General features: G+C 45.5%; 1 protein-coding gene across 1 annotated transcript in view; it reads left to right on the forward strand.

The window, feature by feature from the left end:
• KCP (kielin cysteine rich BMP regulator) overlaps positions 1–16,370 on the forward strand; it is a 114,708-nt gene that overhangs the window by 92,427 nt on the left and 5,911 nt on the right. Inside the window, 4 exon segments of the mRNA XM_083699727.1 lie at positions 1,020–1,162; positions 9,123–9,295; positions 11,146–11,257; positions 15,248–15,349. Of these exon segments, the coding sequence (XP_083555853.1) occupies positions 1,020–1,162; positions 9,123–9,295; positions 11,146–11,257; positions 15,248–15,349 (530 nt within the window).

The following is a 16,370-nucleotide window of genomic DNA, read 5'->3' on the forward strand; positions in this document are numbered from 1 at the left end:
TTTTTTATTACGATATTACCTAACAACAACACACACACACCCCGGAAGAACCGTCATACGACTTATAGCAAGTGAGATTGGAAAATAAACTGTGTGGAATTAAAAATATCAACTAAAGCTTTTGTTTTGTGAAAGATTTGGAAAGAAAATAAAGGCTCTCTTGTGACGCAGTTTTTAATCGGGATCCGCCATTATGAGACAGACTATGTTGCGAGATTAATAGTCATGATTGTATTCTAAGTTCGACTTGGCAACTCCCCTGGAAAGACTGATTTATGGTGCAACTTGTCTGGGAAAATTAATGAACAGACGCTTAGATTTTATTTCATCAGAACTGAGAAAGATGGCGCCTGCCGCCCGAGCAGGACTTTTGGATCAGCGTGTGAAGGTTTATTGCAAACAAAAGACTTACCAGCTTTAAAAAAAGGGAGAGCCTTAAAAAGTTCACACAGAAGCATAACAATGCTTACTTTAACTCGCCTGCGGAAACAACTCAGAGGCTATTAAGAAGAAAAAGGAAAACAACAAGAAGATCCAAAGATGGGACTGGTGAACACTAAAAGCAGCAGAAATATGAGATGACTGGACCCTTACTGAACTCGAAGCATGGGAAACCCCAACAAAAATTTATAATTTGGCAAAATATTGGGACTTTGTGATATGTATTGGTATAATTTGGAATAATTAATGTGATGTGATTGGACTGTTAAATGGAAAACTTAATAAAAATTATTTAAAAAAACAAAACAAAATTAGTAGAGTTGTAACAACAGCAGGTAGGATTCTATAGGTACCCAGCCAGGTGGGCGGGGTACAAATAATGAATTATTATTATTATTATTATTATTATTATTATTATTATTATTATATCACTATTCAATATTACCAAAAGGTATGTCTCTGGTCTTTTGCTATGTGAAGTTCTTAGTAACTTTTTTATTTCTTCGTGGATCGTGTCCCAGGACGGGTGCCTTCTCAAAAGGCATGAGCTGACCGCCCTTCCTCTCTGTTCTCCCCAGACCCAAGCGCCACCTGCACCCACCAAGGCCAGACCTTCCAGTCCAATGACCACTGGCAGGTGGACGAGTGCACGGCCTGCACCTGTGTGTCTGGAGAGGTGCACTGCCGGAATGAGCGTTGCCCACCTGCTGCCTGCGCCGCTGTGAGTTGAAGGGGCAGGGGGGAGATTCATTCAGCCCCTGGAAGGCCTTAGTGGGGTCTTCGCTCCATGAGCCGCTGTCTGAGGATCACAGCTGGTGGGCGGGGAGAACCAATGCTCCTCTCAATGCTCCAACGCGGTTGGAGGATGGATGGCGGCTAACAGATTGAGGTTGAATCCTGACAAGACAGAAGTACTGCTTTGGGGGGACAGGAGGTGGGCAAGTGTCGAGGACTCCCTGGTCCTGAATGGGGCAACTGTGCCCCTGAAGGACCAGGTGTACAGCCCGGGAGTCATTCTGGACTCACAGCTGTCAATGGAGGCGCAGGTCAATTCTGTGTCCAGGGCAGTTCCGTCTGGTATGCAGGATGAGACCCTATCTGCCCGCAGACTGTCTCGCCAGAGTGGTGCACGCTCTGGTTATCTCCCGCTTGGACTACTGCAATGTGCTCTATGTAGGGCTACCTTTGAAGGTGACCCAGAAACTACAACTAATCCAGAATGTGGCAGCCAGACTGGTGACTGGGAGCAGCCGCCGAGACCATATAACACTGGTCTTGAAAGACCTACACTGGCTCCCAGTACGTTTCCGAGCACAAGTCAAAGTGTTGGTGCTGACCTTTGAAGCCCTAATGGCCTCAGTCCAGTATACCTGAAGGAGCGTCTCCACCCCCATCGTTCTACCCGGACACTGAGGTCCAGCACCGAGGGCCTTCTGGCTGTTCCCTCCCTGCGAGAAGCCAAGTTACAGGGAACCAGGCAGAGGGCCTTCTCGGTGGTGGCGCCCGCCCTGTGGAACGCCCTCCCACCAGATGTCAAAGAGAGAAACAACTACCAGACTTTTAGAAAACATCTGAAGGCAGCCCTGCTTAGGAAAGCTTTTAATGTTAAATAGGTTATTGTATTTTAGTATTTTGTTGTTTTTTTTTATAATAATTTTTATTAAGGTTTTCCAAATTAGAACAAATCAAAACAAATTAAATCCAATCTATTGCCAATAACTAGGACTTCCCCTCCCTACCCCCTCTTGTGTTCCAAATCTTCCAAATAAGCAATTAAATTCAACAAATTCTTATCCCCAAATTACACTCTTCATCAATAACCCAATTTATCCAAATTCCCATCCCCTAAGATCGATCTATACCCTTCAACGAGTTTCCCCCTTTCAAACATAGTACAGATGGAAATAAGATAAATATAAATAGTAATTTTACAGCCTTTGGATTCCAAATTTTCCCTCCCCTCTTTCCCCTTTGCGTTTCACCTATCCCTCCACTTCTAATATCTTCCTGGAGTTCCCACATTACACTATGTCCCTCAGGTTCTTTGCCAGTCTTTAATTACGGATGTCCAATCGTAGAAGGAGTCTATCCAATAAGGGCCCATTTCTTCTATCCAGGTTTTTATATCCAGGAGTAAAAACTCCAATTTTGTATCCATAAGCTTGTCAAACCTGAATATCCCAAATGTTCCCCCAGTTCTGTCCAGTTCTTGTTGTTTCCTTGTTCTTATCAATCATTCTCCTCCTTTTTATTTCTCTGTTCTCCCACAGAAATGTTCTTTTTCCAAAAGTTTCTAGTGTCTCTGCAGAGGTTTGTTATTCTTGAAGCAAAGCATTACATCATGTTCCTTTCATTTTCCAACAAATAGTTCCATTGTTTCCTGTAGTGTGTAGACCTCTGTAGACAAAATAGTGTTCCATTCCTGCAGTTTCCCAGGAGATTGAAAGTTCCATTCAACTGTTCACATTTCCTGTGAAAAACACATGCAATGTCCCTCGGCTCCTCTAGGTGGATTGCAATAACAAAGTTCCCTTCCAGAATCACATCCACCAGACCAAGTAGCTTGTTGACCGATATTTAAAACAGTTTGTATTCAATTTGTAACAAATATAACCGGCAAAGTCCTTATAACAAAGTCTCTATTTTAATCTTCCTTTTTGACAGCTCTTTGACAGCTGTCAAAACCTCCATCACTTTTCTCCAGGCAGTTTCACGAATCGCTCCAGGGATTCCGGGGGGGTTGCTTTTTTTTTTTTTTTTTTTAAACAATTCCACTTTTCTCCTCCAGCTCGATCTTATAATTTTCCCTCGCGAAGTTGCTGATTCGGCAAGATAAGGTTACACTCGATCTTAGTTGTCCAGTCCTTTGTTTTGGCTCTTCTACAATTTAGGGGTAGGCTGACTTCCTTTTTTCCACCTCCCCCGTTCGCTCCGAATTTTAAAAATTTATCCCCCTTTTTTTTTAGTCCATATTCCAATTACTCACGGGTTCTTCTTTAGAGCCGAATTTTCAATGGAAGAAGTCAGCGCTCTCCGCCGGATGGCATGCGGCTGCGCTCGGCAGGGATAGCAGATGTTGGTTTCTGCTTCCTTCACTGAGCAGCGAAGTGCTTGTCACAAGACAATGTTTACATTCCGCAGTCAAGTGCTGTTGGGTTTTCTCACGGGAAAGGAGGCTGGATGTGACGTACACTGGTTTCCTGTTTTTCCCTGTTCTTTGCAGTTCAGTGTGATTCTCTCCGTGCTTTAGAGGAGAGAGGATGCCTTTCTCTGCTCCGGCAGAGGGAAAATGTTTTTCTGTAAATTACCAGCTTTGAAGTGTAAATAAAGTAATATAGAGCATGTTGGCACGTACTTTTCATCATTCCGCTGTGCACTGGACACTGCTTATCTCCAACATTTGGTTATGGGCCCAGAAAAACGCAGTGTTTTGAGAATGGACTCCAGAAGTCGGGCTCCTGGCAAAGGAACAAAGGAGCAAAGAATTGGAGTGCCGGCAAAGGATCGGAATGCAGAGGGACAGATCGGAACGGAATCTGCTCTGCACGTCAAGATGATTTGATGAGGTATGTGCTACAGCTCCGGGCAGCCTGCCAGCTTCTAATTAATGGCTTTATGGCTGGACTTTGAACTTTTATAGCCGGTTTTGCCGTGGCACAGGCAAAAGGCTAGAAGGATAAATTTTTCCTATGCTGGGGGAAATCGAAAGTAAAGCAGCTGCAGCAGTGTCGCAGCATGAATTTAAGACAGCAGAGAGAACTTTCACTTTTGAACTTGCCTTTGGAATGCGGTTTGAAGCAGCTGCAGATAAGCAAAGCAGTTAAGCAGAAAGGCACAGGTTCACAAAGCAGAGGCTGTTTTTGAATTTGCTTTTGGATTGAAGCAGCTGTACACAGACACAGCTTGTATAAAGCAGCCTGATTTAAAGCAGCAGAGATGATGCAGAAGGCTAATGCCAGAGTCATGATGGCTAGCTGCAGAAGGCTGGATGAGGCAAGTGGGGGATTTGATACCACTGATCAGCCAAATGCTCAACTCACAGTAGCCAGTGATACTGCCATGATTCAGAATGGAGCAGACCGCCAGGGTGATAGCTGCATGGGCAAGGGGGAGACTTCACAGACGTCATCCCATAGTGCAGTGGAACCACCAGATGGCGCCAAAGCTTTGAAGGCAGTGAAATGCTACACGTGTGGACGTCTAGGCCATATGAAGAGGGAATGCAGATATCCCAGGGCCAAGACAGAGCAGCGCAGCGAAAGCTCATCGCGTGGAAAAGGCCGAGGCAAAGGCAAAGGTCCGGTGTCCAGGACAACGCAGCACAAGGCAATGGTCTCACGCTTCACTCCAAAGGTTGCAGAGGTCCAGAAGACGTCTAGATCTTTCTTCGTTGTTGATTCGGCTGCAACGCATCACATGTGCAACGATAAGCGACTGTTCGTGTCTTTTACACCGCAGGAAGGTGCGATTCACCAGGCGGATGACCACACAATTCCCAGTAAAGGCTACGGAACTGTTGTTCTTCACAGTTTGGACTTATCGATACAGGATGTGCTTTATGTGCCAGATGCCAAGCATAATCTGCTCAGCGTTGGACAGCTGAATGAGCGGAAAATTGACGTTTCCTTTAAGAACAAAAGGTGCATCATCACAAAGAAAAATGATTATGTATTGCATGCTGAATATGTTGATCGTTTGTATGTTTTGTATTTTGATGATGTTGTGCAGGATGACACTTGTTGCATTGCAGGTTCTAACAAAAGTTTGCATGCAGAATGTATTCATGATTTTCATCGAAAATTTGGTCATTTGCATTTTGAGGCAGTATCTAAAATGCCTGCCTTGGTTGAAGGTATGACTATTAAACCCTGCAGGTACCACATGAAGTGCAAGGCATGCGCAGCAAACAAGGTAAAAATGGCTGCGAAAGGTAAGGTGTCTAGTAGGCAAGCTACAGAACCATACCAGGTTGTTCATGCTGATTTGGTTGGACCACTAGCGCCCTCTTTGGGTGGAAACAGGTACTTCATGGTTCTCATTGATGCATTTTCCAGGTATATTTATGTGTACAATCTCAAGCAGAAATCAGAGGCTTTTCCAAGGTTCAAGGAATTCTGTGCTTGGTTGGGAAATGTGCATGGTAAGAAGGTAAAGACTCTTTTCAGTGATCGCGGGGGAGAATTCACTTCTCAGCAGTTTGAAGCTTTTCTGACTGAGAAAGGAATTCAACACGATTTGTCTAGTCCTCGCTCGCCATGGCAGAATGGACTTGCGGAACGAGCAAATCAGACATTGCTTCAAGGGTTAAAAACCTTGCTGCATGATGCCAATCTTCCAGAGAGTTATTGGGCCGAAGCTCTCTCATGTTTCACTTACAGTTATAATCGCAGGTTATCTTCAGCGATTGGTTGTACCCCCTATGAGAAGATGTTTGGCAAAAAGCCATACATCAAACACATGAAAATTTTTGGTTCTGACATGTGGGTTCACTCACCACAAAACTCCAAGTTAGACAAGCGTGGATTGCATGGTATCTTTCTAGGTTATCAGAAAGGGTCTTACAGAATAATGATGACTGACTCTAAGACAATTAAGCTCACAAGAAGTGTTGAGTACAATGCCAAGTGGGGGGAGAATGTGGGAATTTTCCAATGTTATCCTGATGACAGTGATGAAACTGAGGATAGTCAAAAGCAACCACAACAACCCACACCCACTGATGAAGGTTCTGATTCTGAGTCTGAAACTGAATCGGGTGATTCAGAGGATTTCAAGAGTGCGAAAGCCTCTATGCGACCCTCTGAAAGCTCTGATCAAGAGTTGGAGGAACCATTGTTCACAATAGGTCACTTTTCTCCTAAGAAGGAAGAGGAGAGTGTTGAAGACTTAAGGCTAATTCGCAGGTCACAGAGAGCAACAAAAGGCAGACCTCCAAAGAGATTTGCTGATGAGTTTGCTAAGATAGCAGTAACAGCTGTTAAAAGCTCCAAGAAGGTGTTTGAACCTTCAAGTTTCCAAGAAATCCAGGATTTGGATTCAAAGGAAGCTGAGCCATGGTTAAATGCCATGAAGGCTGAGCTTGATTCCTTGGAAAGGAACAAAACATGGGACCTTGTTCCAGTAGTTCCAGGAATGAAACTGCTTGGAAGCAAATGGGTCTTCAAAGCGAAGACAGATCAAAATGGCAAGATAGTCAAACACAAAGCCAGATTGGTAGCCAGAGGTTTTGCACAGGTACCAGGTGAAGACTATCACGAGACCTACTCACCCACCGTGAGGTATGAGAGCATTAGGCTTATGCTCAAGCTAGCTGCAGAGGAGAATCTACACATTAGTCACCATGATGTGAATACAGCTTTTCTGTACGGATCTCTAGATGAATCACTTTATATGCTTCCACCTGATGGCGTACAGGTAAAACAGGGATTTGTTTGTGCTCTGAAGAAGTCCCTTTATGGTCTCAAACAAAGTGCACGGTGTTGGCACACAAAACTCACTGAAGTATTGTTTTCTCTAGGTTTTAAACAAGGGAAAGCTGATCCATGTGTATTTGTCAAAGAGGAGGGGCAAAAGAAACTGTATTGTTTGTTTTATGTTGATGATCTTTTATTCTTTTGGGAAGATGTCACAATGTACAATAACGCCCTAGCTCAACTGAAAGAGCACTTTGACATAAAAGATCTTGGTGAGGTAAACAACTACCTATCTCTGGAAATAGAGAGAGATCAAGATGGTAACATTCTAGTACACCAGTCACGTAAAATTGCTGATGTGTTAAGCAAACTAAACCTGATGGATGCTAACCCTGTAGACACACCGATGACAACAGGTTATCAGGTAGATGACACTGGAGAAGCATTTTCTGATACTACACTGTACAGAAGTGTGCTAGGCAAGCTAAACTTCATTGCCAGATGTTCAAGACCTGACATTGCTGTTAGCTGTAATTTGCTAAGCAGACAAGTCAACAATCCTACTGTTAAGGATTGGAAAGCTCTGAAACGCATAGCGCGGTATTTGAAAGGCACTATGCATTACAGACTGAGATTTAACAATCAGAAGTCTGGTGGTCTTGAGATATTTGCAGATGCAAGTTTTGGAAGTGACACTACAGACAGGAAAAGTACGTCTGGAGTTTGCTATAAGTACAATCAGGGTCTATTTGATTGGTCATGCAAGAAGCAAACAACAGTTAGCTTAAGTACTTGTGAAGCTGAACTGAATGCACTGTCTTATTCACTTAAAGATTGTGAATGGTTGTTACAATTGTGCAAAGACATGAAAATTCCTGTCAAATGTCCAATCCAGGTTTACCAGGACAACAAAGCATGTTTGGCTTTGCTGAATTCTGAAGGTTGTAAGCAAAGCACGAAGCACTTGCAATTGAAGTTGCAACATGCTAGGGAACGTATTCAAAAGGGACTCGTAACGGTGTCCTATATGCCAGGTAATGAAATTCCTGCTGATGTATTGTCCAAGATTGTATCAAGGGATCAACACTGTACCTATGTGCAGAAGTTGGGTTTGTACTGATATTGTACGAACACGCTGCCCAGTGATGTTCACAGAAAGGGGGAGGATGTTGGTTTCTGCTTCCTTCACTGAGCAGCGAAGTGCTTGTCACAAGACAATGTTTACATTCCGCAGTCAAGTGCTGTTGGGTTTTCTCACGGGAAAGGAGGCTGGATGTGACGTACACTGGTTTCCTGTTTTTCCCTGTTCTTTGCAGTTCAGTGTGATTCTCTCCGTGCTTTAGAGGAGAGAGGATGCCTTTCTCTGCTCCGGCAGAGGGAAAATGTTTTTCTGTAAATTACCAGCTTTGAAGTGTAAATAAAGTAATATAGAGCATGTTGGCACGTACTTTTCATCATTCCGCTGTGCACTGGACACTGCTTATCTCCAACAGCAGAGAACTCAAAGCACCACGCTTCTCCCCGGCACCCGATCCGTAGCCTTTAAAAAGGCTCCTTCACGAGTCGGGAGGGCGCTAACGGTGCCAGCCGAGTCTCCATGTCCACGGCCTCAATCTGGCCGTGGTTTTTAAGGGTCCCCGCATCGCCGGTGCGGTAGGACCCAGCCCCTGCCAAGCCGGCTCCCTCCGGAGCTCGGAGGGAGCCCGCCATTCGGCGATGGCGCCGACCCGGAAGCCTGTCGTATTTTAGTATTTTGTTGGAAGCCACACAGAGTGGCTGGGGAAACCCACCCAGATGGGCAGGGTATAAATAATAAATTATTATTATTATATTTCTTGCCATAGAATATTTTTGTAGGGAAGTTGTCACGCTGCAGTTTGCGTGGCTGCCGCTAGGTGGCGATGCCAGTGGCAGCATGACAACAGAACAGCAGGCAGCGCAAGGAAGGAAGCTAGCGGTTGGGTGATGGGTGTCTCACCCAGATGCGCTGCAGTGGAACGGCCAGGACAGGGCAGGGCACCCGTACAGCACCAATCCTGCTCTGGTACCACCAACATCTGCCTCGGGGGCTTCAGTGGGAGAGGAGAAAAAAAGAGGCAATGAATTAAGAGTCATTGTCATGCGGTGGTTGGACCAGGACCTGGGAAATGGGATCAGATCGCCACTTAGAACTGAAGCCGTTTCGGACGCTCTTAAGATACAGTCCAGAAAGAGGGGAGTGGGAAGAATGCCACGCTGACGCTCTCGCCCCCCTCCTGTGCCTGGCAGGATGAGACGCCCACCCTGATCCCTGGCATGTGCTGCCCGCACTGCGTACCTCGCCCCGCCACCTGCGTGGCTTTTGGCGACCCGCACTACCGCACTTTCGACGGCAAGATGGTCCACTTTCAGGGCAGCTGCACCTACATCCTGGCCCAGGACTGCGACGGGGGAGACTTCAGGTGAGACTGGTCCGTCCTACGGAGGGATCGGAGAGGTCAGGATTTGGGGGCAGAAGGAGAAGCGTGGCAAAGAGAATAAAGGAAGAGGGGACGTGCTAGATGGCAGTCCCACAGTTCTCTGGGAGCAGCCACCGTAGAAGGCCCTGTCTGGGTGGAAGGGACCGGGAGAGGGGTCTTTCAACTAGCCTGGGCTTTTTAAATGTTTTAGATCAGTGGCTCCCAATTGGCTAATTACTGAGGACCCCCTAATTTTCAAAAGCCAAGCCACAGACCCCCTTCTTTTGAAATTTTTTGATAACTCTATGGCAGTTAGCTCTGCAAAACAAAATGTGGGGTAGCCCCTAATAAGCAAAGGGTTTTAAGTATACTGGACCCCCTAATTGGGAACCACTGTTTTCGATGTTTTATTTATACATTATTGGGTGTTTGTTTATTTATTATTAGATGAGTTATTTATTTATTAGATGTTTCATTTGCCCAAAAGCATATACAGTCATACCTCGGGTTACAGACGCTTCTGGTTCCGCAATTTTGGTTTGTGCACCATGCCGAACCCAGAAATACTGGAACGGGTTACTTCTGGGTTTCGGCACTTGCGCATTCGCAGAAGCGCTAAATAGTGCTATCTGCATGCGCAGAAATGCCGAATTGCAACCCTCGCGTGTGCAGATGCAGCACTGCAGGTTGCAAACGCTGCGGGTTGCAAACGTGCTTCCTTCACGGATCACGTTCGCAACCCGAGCATCCACTGTAATAGACCAGACACCTGGACTGAAGACGGAATCATTTGAGGGAAAGCACGGCTTCCCTGGAAAACGCCCACATGGTCTGTCTCCTGACGAAGATCTTCGTTACAGTCCTGATTCTTAAAATTTAATTTTTTGGAAGCCGCCCAGAGTGGCTGGGGCAACGCAGGCTGATGGGTGGCATATAAATATTATTATTACTATTATTATTATTAGAATCATAGAACCATAGAGTTGGAAGAGACCCCAAGGGCCATCGAGTCCAACCCCCTGCCAAGCAGGAAACACCATCAGAGCACTCCTGACATATGGTTGTCAAGCCTCTGCTTCAAGACCTCCAAAGAAGGAGACTCCACCACACTCCTTGGCAGCAAATTCCACTGGCGAACAGCTCTTACTGTCAGGAAGTTCTTCCTAATGTTTAGGTGGAATCTTCTTTCTTGTAGTTTGGATCCATTGCTCCATGTCCGCTTCTCTGGAGCAGCAGAAAACAACCTTTCTCCCTCCTCTATGTGACATCCTTTTATATATTTGAACATGGCTATCATATCACCCCTTAACCTCCTCTTCTCCAGGCTAAACATGCCCAGCTCCCTTAGCCGTTCCTCATAAGGCATCGTTTCCAGGCTTTATAGCTCATAACCAGCACGTTGAATTGTTCCAGGAAGCAGACCAGTAGCCATTAGATTTCTTTTAGGAAGAGAGTCGTCTCCTCGCTATAGTGTGCATGCACATGAAAGCTCATACCAATAACAAACTTAGTTGGTCTCTAAGGTGCTACTAGAAGGAATTTTTTTTTATTTTGTTTCTCCTATGACTTTTTTATGCAATGTTTATGATTCTATGTCTTGGAATATTGCCATATTTTTATATATCTTTTGTCCCCTTGCCTTACACCTGATGGTGATCAGTTTTCTTTCTTTCTTTCTTTCTTTCTTTCTTTCTTTCTTTCTTTCTTTCTTTCTTTCTTTCTTTCTCACTAATGCTAGAACACTTGGCAAACTTTGTTTGTTATACATTTAATTTTTATTTTTTAAAAATAAGAAACATAAATGTAACAATAAGTCGTGATAAAGAACTCCCTGCTTCTCCCCTCCTCCATAGTATCCATGTGACTAACGATGACCGTGGACGGACAGGCGTCTCCTGGACCAAGGAAGTGGCTGTGATGATTGGCGACACCACCGTCCACCTGCTCCAGGACCGGGTTGTCATGGTGAGGGGTGGGAGGGAAGGGGCTGCGATCGGCTGCTCCACCCCCCTGCAGAAGCTCCTCCTCCTCCTAAGCTGGTGCTTGGGATCAGGGCCATCTTTAACATATGCGCCACCAGGGTGCAAAGATCCACCCAGCGTCCCCATATTTAGTTTAAAGGTAAAGGGACCCCTGACCATTAGGTCCAGTCGTGGCCGACTCTGGGGTTGCGGCACTCATCTCGCTTTATTGGCTGAGGGAGCCGGCGTACAGCTTCTGGGTCATGTGGCCAGCATGACTAAGCCGCTTCTGGCGAACCAGAGCAGCGCACGGAAATGCCGTTTACCTTCCCACCGGAATAGTACCTATTTATCTACTTGCACTGGTGTGCTTTCGAACTGCTAGGTTGGCAGGAGCAGGGACCGAGCAACAGGAGCTCACTCTGGGATTCGAACCGCTGACCTTCTGACTGTCAAGCCCTAGGCTCAGTGGTTTAGACCACAGTGCCACCTGCGTCCCTAATTTTTTGGGGGGGGCAACTCAAAGTTTTTGAGCTCTTTTGGGGGAGGAAAATCGCTCGCCTGTAACAACGATGCAGCGGAAATAATAACTGCTTTGTTTCCTGACTTATCGGGAATATTTGACGCTACGGAGTAATTGAGCAACAGGGGAGGGTGGAGACTTTTGCTCCATTGCTTTTCACCACCGCCAATCAAGAGGGACCAGTATACAGTAGGTATACATTTGGCACCCCCTAGGATTCGGCGCCATAAGGAGAGCAGCAGGCAGCAAAAGAACAGCAATAAGAGAGAGACAAAAATTGGAAATCAAGACTCAAGAAAATGGCTGCGTGACTTGGCTCTTGTATGGAGTCGCCCAGATCCACACCCATCTCCCAGGTCACATGCAAGGGGAGATGCTCCAGACCAGTGGAACAAAAAGTTGCACTGACGGGATGTCCCCCTGCTTGTGCCCATTCTGCATTTGAGTGCACCAATGGATTACATCCTACTTCTTCCTCTCCAGGGCTTTCACCCAAGCAATCGGAGGCTGCGCCTTCCTGAGAACCCATCTCTCCTCTGCCCTATTCATGCCTCTCCTGGTTCTGGTGCTGGGGTATGAGAGCTCACCAGCTGAGTGCTAGCAGCACATTGTTTACATCATGTGATTCTTCTGATGGTACTGAGCGTGAGGCAGGATGTCCTACGCTGTACTCAAGGTTGTGTTCCCAGTGTAACTTGAGACCTTCCTGTTGTTGCTGCAAAGGAGGAGTGAGTGAGTTGTACAGAGGCTTCTGAGAGAGAAGTATGATTTGTACTAGCTCGTGTACAGTCTGTGGAATAAGGTAGAACGAGTTAGACTACTTTCAGACTGTTTTCTTTCTTCTGCTGAGATGCAAGGGGAAAGGGAGCGTGCATCTCTCAAAAGGGAGGTGTCGCTTATTACTGAGCTAAGACCAGCCAGGGGCAGATCACCGGCAAGAGGCCCCAGTGCAAGGGAAGAGGAGTCAGCCTTTCCCGAGGGGGCCGATCGCCAACAAATGGTAGCAGAGGATGGCTGGTGGCGGATGGCAAATGGTAGCAGAGACCAGGGAGAGGAGAGCTTGTCTCAGCAGCAGGAGGAAATACCTATGACTCTTCACCAGACTGGTTTCTGTCTGCCTCTTGGCCCCCTTCCTCTCCTGCTTCAGCTTCCGCCTCTGATTCTAGACTTCTCTCTGCCACCGAATCTCCCCTCTCACTAAACCCTCTTGCCTCTTCTGCTTACGACACCTACTCCTCCCAGTCTGCTACCTCTTTTTATATATATATATATATATAAATATTTATTAAGATTTTTTGTGAAAGAAAAACATAAGTAATAAACAACATTGCTTATATCATAACAAAATTTCATAACTTATTTAGACTTCCTCGCGTCTCCTGCTCCCACTTACATTGTTGAAAAGTTTTTTCAAGCAAATTATCATCTTGTTTACAATCTTATATACACTCATTTAAATATAGTCTAATAGTTCTCCCAAAGGGTTTGTATTTTCCTTGATCTCACTTATCATCAAATTCCAGTCTAATTTAGTGGTGGCCAATTATTTATGATCAAGCATCCTTCTTAACATTCAACCAAATTACAATATTTTTGTAAATAAATCTTAAATTTCTTCCAATCTTCTTCAATCCTTTCTTCTCCCAGGTCTTGGATTCTGCCAGTCATCTCCGCCAGTTGCATATAGTCTATCAGTTGCATCTGCCACTCTTCCAGTGTGGGTAGATCTTGAGTTTTCCAATTCTTGGCAATGAGTATCCTTGCTGCCGTTGTTGCATACATAAAGAATGTTCGGTCCTTCTTTAACACCTTCTGGCCGACAATACCCAGGAGAAAGGCCTCTGGTTTCTTAGTAAAGGTATACTTAAATACCTTTTTCAACTCGTTATATATCATTTCCCAGAAGGCCTTCACTTTAGGGCAAGTCCACCAGAGGTGAAAGAATGTTCCTTCATTTCCTTTACATTTCCAGCATTTATTATCAGACGAATGGTATATTTTGGCAAGTTTAACTGGGGTCATGTACCATCTGTATATCATTTTCATTACATTTTCCTTCAAAGCATTGCATGCAGTGAAGTTCAGCCCAGTGGTCCACAACCTTTCCCAGTCCTCAAACATAATGTTATGCCCAATATCCTGTGCCCACTTTATCATAGCAGATTTAACCATTTCGTCTTGTGTGTTCCATTTTAACAGCAAGTTATACATTCTTGATAGTACCTTAGTCTTTGGTTCTAACAATTCTGTCTCCAACTTCGATTTCTCCACCTGGAACCCTAGTTTTTTGTCATTTTTAAAAACTTCTTTAATCTGGGCGTAATGTAACCAGTCTCGCACTTTACCCTCCATTTTCTCCAAACTCTGCAATTTCCAATTGTCACCGTCTTTTTCTAATATTTCCCAATATTTTGGCCATTTGGCCTCCATATTGGGTCTTTTTCGGGCCTTAGCTTCCAGAGGGGAGAGCCACCTCGGAGTTTTGTTTTCCAATAAGTCTTTGTATTTTGTCCAGACATTGAATACTGCTTTCCTGACAATATGGTTCTTAAAGGCCTTATTGATCTTAACCTTGTCATACCATAAGTATGCATGCCAACCAAAAGCGTTGTTAAAACCTTCCAAATCCAACACATCAGTGTCTTCAAGAAGTAGCCAGTCTTTTAGCCAGCAGAAAGCTGCGGCTTCATAGTACAGCTTTAAGTCTGGCAGGGCAAAGCCCCCTCTTTCTTTCGCGTCAGTTAAAATCTTAAACTTAATTCTGGGCTTTTTGCCCTGCCAGACAAATTTAGAAATATCTCTCTGCCACTTCCGGAAACACTCCGTCTTGTCCACAATTTGCAATGTTTGAAACAAAAACAGCATCTTTGGCAATACATTCATCTTAATAGCAGCAATTCGGCCTAACAAAGAAAGCTTCAATTTTGTCCAACTGTCCAAGTCTCTCTTAATTTCAGACCAACATTTTTCATAGTTATCCTTAAATAGACTCAGATTTTTTGCTGTTATGTTTACCCCTAGGTACTTTACTTTTTTGACCACAGTTAGTTCTGTTTCTCTCTGAAACCGTTCTGACTCTGTATCTGTCAAGTTTTTCCCCAACACCTTAGTTTTCTGTTTATTTAGTTTAAATCCCGCCACCCGACCAAAGTCTTGAATCAGTTGTAATACTCTTTTTGTACTAGATTCTGGCTCCTGCAAAGTCAAGACTAGGTCATCTGCAAAAGCTTTAAGTTTATATTGTTTCGCTCCGACCTGAATCCCAGTCTGCTACCTCTTCCCCTGTGGGCCACGCAACATCGCCCCACCACCGCTTCCTAGAATCTGAGCCTCCTTTCCTTGGGGGCTCCCCAGCTGGTTCAGCCCTCCATCACTCTGTGTCCAACCAGCCCCAGCAGACCTCTTTCTTCCCTGTGGTCCCTGGGCCTGATCCAGCAGATTCTGCTTATGTTCTTATGTCCTCTTTACAAGGTGGACTCCCAGACGGTGACCCTCCCGTTCCTGAAGGAGCCACACCTCTATGTGGAGCTCAAGGCCAGCACCCTCCTCTTGAACACCAACATTGGAGTCAAGGTACAGAGAGGGATGGGGACATGATTTCTGGAGAAAAGACTCTAGGGTGCTTGGGAGGGGGAAGATGCCATTTCTGTAGCCTTCTCAATGAGTTGCATTTCCAAGGGACACAGACAAGCTGGAACATGCTCAACCCAAATGATTAAAAGGTCTGGAAACCAAGCCTTATGAGAAACAGAGAAGAGAAGACTGAGAGGAGAAATCATCATCATCATCATCATAATTTATTATTTCTACCACGACAATCTGGCTGGGTTTCCCCAGCCACTCTGGGCGGCTTCCAACAAAACACTAAAACACAATAACCTATTAAACATTAAAAACTTCGCTAAACAGGGCTGCCTTCAGATGTCTTCTAAAAGTTTAGTAGTTATTTTTCTCTTTGACATCTGGTGGGAGGGCGTTCCACAGGGCGGGTGCCACCACCGAGAAGGCCCTCTGCCTGGTTCCCTGTAAGTTGGCTTCTCGCAAGTAGGGAGCCGCCAGAAGGCCCTCGGCGCTGGACCTCAGCGTCCGGGCAGAATGATGGGGGTGGAGACGCTCCTTCAGGTATACTGGACCAAGGCCATTTAGGGCTTTCAGGGTCAGCACCAACACATGGAATTTTGCTTGGAAATGTACTGGGAGCCAGTGCAGGTCTTTCAAGACTGGTGTTATGTGGTCTCGGCTGCCGCTCCCAGTCACCAGTCTAGCTGCCGCATTCTGGATTAGTTGTAGTTTCCGGGTCACCTTCAAAGGTAGCTCCACGTAGAGTGCATTGCAGTAGTCCAAGCGAGAGATAACTAGAGCATGCACCACTCTGGCGAGACAGTCTGCGGGCAGATAGGGTCTCATCCTGCATACCAGATGGAGCTGGTAAACAGCTGCCCTGGACACAGAACTGGACAGCTGTGAGTCCAAAATGACTCCCAGGCTGTGCACCTGGTCCTTCAGGGGCAGAGTTACCCCATTCAGGACCAGGGAGTCCTCCACACCCACCCGCCTCCTGTCCCCCCAAAACAGTACTTCTGTCTTGTCAGGA

The sequence above is a fragment of the Podarcis gaigeae genome (assembly GCF_964106915.1).
Source record: "Podarcis gaigeae genome assembly, chromosome: 10".
NCBI lineage: Eukaryota > Metazoa > Chordata > Lepidosauria > Squamata > Lacertidae > Podarcis > Podarcis gaigeae.